Source organism: Theobroma cacao, chromosome 10 (genome assembly GCF_053813885.1).
Source record: "Theobroma cacao isolate CCN51 chromosome 10, ASM5381388v1, whole genome shotgun sequence".
Classification (NCBI taxonomy): Eukaryota; Viridiplantae; Streptophyta; class Magnoliopsida; order Malvales; family Malvaceae; genus Theobroma; species Theobroma cacao.
Window position 1 is genome coordinate 7,386,720 of NC_142648.1, and position 7,753 is coordinate 7,394,472.

The following is a 7,753-nucleotide window of genomic DNA, read 5'->3' on the forward strand; positions in this document are numbered from 1 at the left end:
TTCCCCTCTATTCCTTGGAATGATGACTATTTCTTAATTGATCAACATTTGTCACGTTTGATTGGAAAAAAAAAAGGTAGATATTCAACATGAAATAAAAGGAATATACATGCATCATATTGTCCTATCTTCTTCTGACTGGAACTAGAGAATGACAGCTGCAATTGTCAACTTATGCTTCTCATGTGTTCTTGTCCTCTTCCAGCTACAAACCATAAGTCAAACGTCCAACTAAGAATGTCTGCGCTTCCGCGGTTGCGTGTCCAAATAGTTTGCATGTTCCAGTTCATGGTGATATCTTCTTTCTTCAGTGAGTTCATACCATAAAAAGAGGAAGAAGAGAAAAGAGTTGAGAAATTTCTTGGTTCCTGGATGTGCACATTAAGATTAGCTTGAGTTTGAGCTTGATCAAAGCTGTCAGAGGGTGTGTTTACTTCCTATAACAGGTGAATACATTCTTCACCCTGCTTCTCTTAACTTGCTCTTTAGTGAGGAAGATTTTAATTTACAAGCCAAACTTCTTTGTTCTATTGATGGCTGCATTTCATCTTTGTCATGGTTTACAGTTTGGGTTCTTCATTATAAAAAGCATATGACAATGTAAGAGTTTGCTGTTGTGATTTAGTCCTGGATAGAATAGGATAGGTACATTTTTACTTTTTAAATTGGATTACACCTTCCAAGAAACATGAAACTTGATATGTGAAGAATACAGTATTTGGGATCTGAGAGACCTTCAAGTTTGCCAATCTTTTAAAAGAAATATTACTAAAGTAATAATATATTTGGATAGAACTTTCCAAGAATGTATATATTAAACATCAAAGGAAATGGAATCGCCATTCTGAATAATCTTTCTTATCCATATTTATATCAAGGGAATGGCCATTCTACATTTTAGATGTTTCTTATTCTACATTTTAGAGAAGTGAGTCTATCAACACCCAAACAGTTTCTTATTCTAGACGTTTTACATGGTCTGTTTTGAATGCTCATTTTTTCCTTTTCTGTCACTGGACCCTTTTACTTATAAGCCACAAATCAGGATATTTAGTAAAATCGGCGAACCTAATGGATCTTTCTGAATAGAATAATATTCGTTGGAGACTTTTCCTCCTAGTCAATCTTATTTCTGGCAAGTGCTTCTTCATATGTTATTTATATATTTATTTATTCTGGCTAACAAGTTCTTGTTAGAATCTGTTTTGCTGCTAGAAGTATTGAGACTCCCTGTCAAGTTTCACAGCAAAGTTTGGCAATGGGATTTCTGGATCTGTTTGTTGTGGCAGTGATGCCAGTTCTAAAAGTATTATTGGTAACTGGTGTTGGCTTGTTTCTTGCTACGGATGGCATAAATCTCTTGGGGCCAGAGGCAAGGAACTACTTGAACAAAGTAATACACCCCTCTCTCCCCTTTTACTACTATCCATAATATAATGTTGAAAAACCTTTATATCAGTAGTCAGCTGATTACCATCATCTTTTATTGTATGTTTGGATTGATTCAATTGCCTTCAATTGATATAAAAGTTGGTTCTTCGATCTTATCAGTGGGATTTCATTTTAATATACTGACAATAGAATTTGATTAATTAACCCCATAAGCATCCTTTATGCTGCTTGCTTGACAAGTGAGAGTTCATAAAATATATGTTGTATAATTCTCTTTTATGACTATTATCATGATAAAAAATAAATGATGGGTAGAGTCCGGACATGATGTTGCTTCAATGCACAATCATTTATTTGATTATCAATTTCCAGAACCTTTACTAGATGTCTTCACATTTGACTAATGCATAAATCACTTCCTTCCTAGATGACTTATTTAAGTTCAGATATTATACCTTCTTTTTTTGATAAAGTATTTTACCAATTATCATTTTCTGATGTATAGATTGTATTCTATCTGTTTGGTCCTTCGCTTGTGGTCAGCAACTTGGCAGAGACTGTCACTTTGGAAAGTTTGGTTACCATGTCAGTTCCATTCCATTCTTTTCTGCTTCTGCTGCTTACTTGCTCTCTTTGCATCTCTGGCTAAATCATGTTAGTCGTTGATTCTGTTTCTCATTTCTTGTAGGTGGTTCATGCCAGTGAATATTTTTCTAACATTCATTATTGGCTCAGCACTTGGTTGGATTCTCATAAAAATCACTAAAACTCCCGAACACCTTCGAGGAATGGTCATTGGTTGTTGTTCTGCAGGTTTTCCTTTTGTTCCAAACTTTCCCTTCCATTATAATAAAAAGATCCTTATGTTTCTATCAATTGTTGTGTTACTGCTATTGTCAATCTAATAATATATTTTTCCTTTTCCCTTTATTTTTTGGTTTGGGGAAATTTATGATGTGCACAGGAAACTTGGGAAACTTGCTTCTCATTATTGTTCCAGCTGTGTGCACAGAGTCAAATACTCCATTTGGAGATTCTTGCTCCACATATGCAGAGGCTTATGCTTCACTATCTATGGCGGTGTGGTCTCTGATTCTGATCTATATATTTAAAGTTTAAGAAGTTCTCTAATGTAGATTAGTAAGCTGTTTGCCCCATTTTCTACATCAAGTGTATAATCATCTGCCTTCCGAATGTAGTGCCATGTGATTCTTTCTATAAAATATTTATACATTTAAAATATTTTTGACTAGGCTCTATCAGTGCATAGTTATGTCTTAATTGTTTCTTTTGTTTTTATTTTTTTCGTACCATGCATCTACAGGTAGGAGCCATTTTTATATGGTCATATGCATATCCTTTTGTGTATGCTTATGCTAGTAAGAGCATGGAACAAAACTCTTCGGAAGGGGCCCCTCAATCATTTCCAGACAGTTGCACGGAAGCATTACTACCGTCAAGGGATTGCAGTAATTCTGAAGACTACTCAGGGCAAGGTGTACTGCCTCTAACCAACTCTGATAAAAGAATAAAGGTTTATCCTGTTTCTATTTACATATTAAGTTGCAATCTTTTACTCAGATTTCTTTTTAATATCCTGCAGAATCTGTTGTGATGTAACAATACAGATTAATGGAAAACTTGTTGGCTTGGTCCAAAATAGTAATGCTGTTACTCGATAATGACTAATTGTTATGGCTGCTCGTAAAACATGGTTTCATTGTAGTATAAATGTAGGTTGTACTGAGAGTTTCATCGTCTGTTAGCATGAGGTATGAAATCGGCTTTGACTCTTGAACTCAAACAGGTTACCGCAACCACATTCACTTCTTTTGGTTCTATCTTCATGTTGAGGTGACGACGTGAGTCCATTTTAATAGGTTGTCCATTCGTAAGTTCTGTCTCGCATTGGGAAAACGATAAAATAATGGACCAATGACTTAACAGTCTTCTCTCCCCAGTCCCATTTTCTCTTATAAGTACATAATATGTAGAACAGAAAGAGAAAATCATGTTTAATTAAGCTTCTTCATTTGCAACTATTGGTCCAGACTTGTTGGCACCATAGCAGCATAACAAGATGTCCCCTTTTCTTTTACTTCTCTGTTTTTTCTTTTTAATTTCGGCCGGGACTTTCTCAGGAATTGACCCAACAGCATGCATTCTGTTAGTTCTTATGGACGTATTTGAATAGATGTCAGTTGTGAAGAAGACTGTTGAGAGCATCAAGATTATTATGGGGAAGATCGACCTGAAGAGGGTGTTTGCACCATCAGCAATTGCAGCGGTATGCACCACGTTTACAACATCTGCTGCATCTGTATCCCTGCACATTTAATATCTCATCATGAATTTTCTTTATCCCTTTTCCCTTTCAGGTTGTTGGGTTTATCATTGGGACAATCTCTCCAATCCGAAAAGTACTAATTGGTGACAATGCTCCTCTTCATGTAATTGATACTTCTGTATCTTTGATAGCGTATGTCCTATTCATCCCTTTTGGATTCTGATGATCGAACTTCACATGCATATATATATAAGCAGTCTTACCTTTCCTACTACAAAAGATTATATAGAAATGTATCTGACTTGCAGGGAGGCAGCCATTCCATGTATGACCTTGATAATGGGGGCAAACCTTCTTAAAGGTGGCTAATTTCCTGTTTCTATATACTTGGTATTTCTTGCTGCCCTCTGGAATTGTTAAAAGAAACCGAAACATTTCAGCAGATAAAGAAAATTTATGAGATTAATGCTGTTGCAGGTCTAAAAAGATCAGAGGTGAGCATGTTGGTGATTATAGGGATTGTAGCAGTGAGAAACATATTCTTGCCTCTGTCGGGGATCGGCGTTGTTAAAGCTGCACACCATTTTGGCATGGTTGGATCAGATTCCTTATATCGGTTTGTTCTTATGCTTCAGTATGCTGTTCCACCTGCAATGAGTGTAGGTATGATGACTCACTACTATCGCATTTACTATTTCGCCCAGGGGCCAAGCAAAAATATCTGTTTGGGGGGCAAAATAAAATTTATTTGGTTTATACTTTATATAAATAATCAAAATGATTTACTAAACAAACCAAGAATACTTAATTAATTAAGTACAATTATAGGATAATTGGATAATAGTGTATAACTTTCTTAAATGGAATAAAAATATTTAATTTCAAATGTTATTCATATTCATATTCGATATAGAAAGAATTGAATAAAAAGTTGAAGTCTCAATGTAAAAAAAAAAAAAATCTAATTACTAACTAAAAGAGGCATAGAAAATACATTTTTACAAAAAGTTAAAATGTATAATTAATTTCTATAAAAATTTAATGATTTAAAATTGTAGGCATATTAAAAGAGTCTTTAAATTATTTAGGAAAATTCAAATGAGCTATTTTTTATTATATTTAATCAAGCTTTTGTAATTTATTCTAAGTTAAATAAGTGTTTATAACTAATAGTTGACTAATTATTGTTAATCAAAATATCATTTATTATTTCATATCATGTAACATTGACATGACATGTTAACATGTCAATGTTATGTGGTATTTTGATATAACATAATAATATAATTATATGATATTTTTACTATCCATGTCCAGGGGCGGCTTAATAAGTTTAAAGGCTTAAAGCAAAATATTCAATGAGGCATTTTTTTATTAAAATTAAAAAAATTATTAAATTTTTATTCTTCTAACTTTTTGAGATACAAAATTTTTATATTTTTTAAATGGCTAATACAAAATCAACAATCAAAATTTTTTATTCAAATAAATCAACTATCACATAAAATAAAGACAATATAACAATATAATATAAATTAAAAATTAAAATAAAAAGTTTGTAAATATTAGAACAATAGTATTTAATGGTTGAATGCGTATTGCAAACTACAAATGAGGTTCTCGACTTTATGAAAATAATAACATAATGAACTTCTTGTATATTTTTTGGAGAAAAATTGAAGTTACAGGAAGAAGGAAAAAAAAGTAAATGAGAAAAGAAGAATTCAAAAGTAGATATTATACATTGAAAAAGAAATAATTGGTTTATATATAGGAGAAAAAATAGTTGTTAGAAATCATTCAATATGTTGATTGGAAATAAGAGAAATAAGTGAGAAAAAAATAGTTGTTGGAGATGATTAAATATATACGACCGTTAGTTGATTGGAAATAATATAGTATTTTAGAAATTAGAAAGTGATAGAAAATTGAGATTTATTAGACACATAATTAAAAAAATGAGAAAACATGTAATTTTATTAATTATTTTTTATTTTTATATATTTTTAATATAATAAATTATATTATAAAATTATAAGGCCTCTCCAAATTGAGGGCCTAAAGCTCTTGCTTAAGTGGCTTTACCCAAGGACCGGCCTTGTTCATGTCAATGTCACGTCAGTGTCATTTGAGTATAAAATGAGAAGCATTGACTTATGAGATAACTAATCAATCATTTGTCATACGGTCTTGTTTAATCCAAAATAAAAATATAAGAGTTTGATTGAATGAAATAGAAGAATATGAATTTATTTGAATTTTTTAAAATAATTTTGAGAGTTTTTTCAAGTATTATATCAAACTTTTATAATTATTTTATTAGCTTAGAAAAATATCTGTTGACAAAGCGTAATTTCACCTTTGTTTTTTAATTGAAAAAAATGAGGATTTTCAATGGGACAACCCCCCTAGGTTGGCCCCTGTTCTTGTTCTTGAACCTCTTCAATCACTGTGGACTAGCTAGCTGCCATCCTGATTGGAACAGCTTTAAACTATAGTCAAATTTACATCACCATGTGTTGAAAGAAACTTATTGCTGAACTCATGGAAATATGCCATAAAAATGAAAATTTTGGGTTCCCTGTGGGAGCATTCTTCACTAATTGGTTTCGAGTATCCTTAAGTTAATGGAACGAGCTTTGGCAGGTACAATGACTCAATTATTTCAGAGTGGTCAGGGTGAAAGCTCTATGATTATGCTATGGACTTATGCTGTGGCTTCCATCTCCCTCACGCTTTGGTCAATGTTATTCATGTGGCTTCTGTCTTGATTTGTTGCTCAAGTTTATTTCTTTGTCTCCAGCTTATGCCAACACAAAAGCATCTGCAACGAGGTTATCCATGATACATATTTTACACCACCAGGCTCTTCTGCCTACCAAATTGGGCATCTCTTACTAAATTTTGTTTGACACAGATCCCCTTTCTTTTTGTAGTGTAAACAATTTTTTGACAAGCTCTAATTAAAATTTCACTAAATATTAAGACTTTTGTTTGTTATGTAGTAATTGTCACAAGCAAATTATATAAAGCAACGATGTGAACTTGATTTTTTTTTTTTTTGCCAAAGGTTTATCTGTCAAGTAGTTTACATAATGTTTTATGTTTGGGTTTATACTATTTATCTTTTTCTTTAATTGTTTAGCAAGTTGTTTTATTATTTTTAAACAATATTGATATTTTAGATATCTTTTTTGATCCATCAAAAATAAGATATCTTATTTGAACACATGAATTTTATTATTGCTCTTTGAAAGGATTTAATGACAGTTGAAAGCATGAATAACTAAATAATTTATAATGGTATGTACCCAAAAAACAAATTTACAGTGGTAATTGTATTCTCTCATCTCTGTAATCCAAAACAGTGTTCTTCTCTTTTTTTGAGTTAAAAACTATCAAGTTAATTAGTTTCATTATAGGTACAGATATTGAAGTGTTTTTGCAATTTTGAGAATTGCAATACTTAATCCATTGTTTATGATCTGAAAATCTTATCAAAAGAAATAGAAAATCTAAACTTTAATTTGTTTTCTTCTTATTTTAAATATAGTTTTGTGTATTTTAATTTTAAGATATATTGATGTGAATTCTAAAAAAAAAAAAAGAAGAAGATATATTGATGTGAAACCCCACACCTTAAGTGTAGATTAGTTAAGTAAAATCTTAATTGGCGAGCAATTTAAACATGTTTTAGTTAAAGATCTTGAAAAATGTTCTTTAAAAACGTCTAGATTTCAAGTTTACAAGTATATGTGTAATTGGAGAAAGATTTAGACCAAAAGGATGGGTTTTCAAAGTAAAAATCATATTTGGGAATAGGATTTGGATCAGTGAACATGTATGGATTCATTAAATCTAGAAACTCATGTATCTATACTTGATTCCGTTTTTTTAAAAATAAAAAAGGTAAAATAACATTTTTTTTTCATTTAAAAGTTACACTAAAAGGAATATTTTCTTCAGTCTAAACCATTGGCCGCCTTTTCACTACTCTCTCTCAACTCTCAATACTCTCAAACCTTCTCTTCTACCAAAAGTCCACATTCTCGAAGATTTGAATATTGGAAGTTG

General features: G+C 31.6%; 1 protein-coding gene across 4 annotated transcripts; it reads left to right on the plus strand.

Annotated features, from left to right (window-relative positions):
* Window positions 1-241: 241 nt before the first annotated feature.
* On the plus strand, window positions 242-6,670 carry LOC18586613 (protein PIN-LIKES 3-like). 4 transcript variants are annotated; one of them, XM_088810563.1, is made up of 11 exons: window positions 242-446; window positions 1,188-1,393; window positions 1,898-1,977; window positions 2,081-2,205; window positions 2,357-2,472; window positions 2,717-2,926; window positions 3,587-3,679; window positions 3,771-3,871; window positions 3,988-4,040; window positions 4,157-4,342; window positions 6,326-6,670. In XM_088810563.1, the coding sequence occupies exons 2-11, from the start codon at window positions 1,259-1,261 to the stop codon at window positions 6,448-6,450; spliced, it is 1,224 nt and encodes a 407-aa protein (XP_088666689.1). In that variant the 5' UTR covers window positions 242-446; window positions 1,188-1,258; the 3' UTR covers window positions 6,451-6,670. The 4 variants fall into 4 exon arrangements, with proteins under 4 accessions (XP_088666689.1, XP_017985172.1, XP_088666690.1 ...); XM_018129683.2 differs by having other exon boundaries at window positions 1,198-1,393; XM_088810564.1 differs by having other exon boundaries at window positions 1,216-1,393.
* Window positions 6,671-7,753: the final 1,083 nt, after the last annotated feature.

Bases quoted from the DNA above. Each gene is read 5' to 3' on its own strand.
- LOC18586613 (XM_088810563.1), top strand. From the start codon at position 1,259: ATGGGATTTCTGGATCTGTTTGTTGTGGCAGTGATGCCAGTTCTAAAA. The intron at 2,927-3,586 runs GTTTATCCTGTT...GTATTTGAATAG, and splicing joins ACTCTGATAAAAGAATAAAG to ATGTCAGTTGTGAAGAAGAC. The intron at 4,041-4,156 runs GTGGCTAATTTC...ATGCTGTTGCAG, and splicing joins GGGGGCAAACCTTCTTAAAG to GTCTAAAAAGATCAGAGGTG.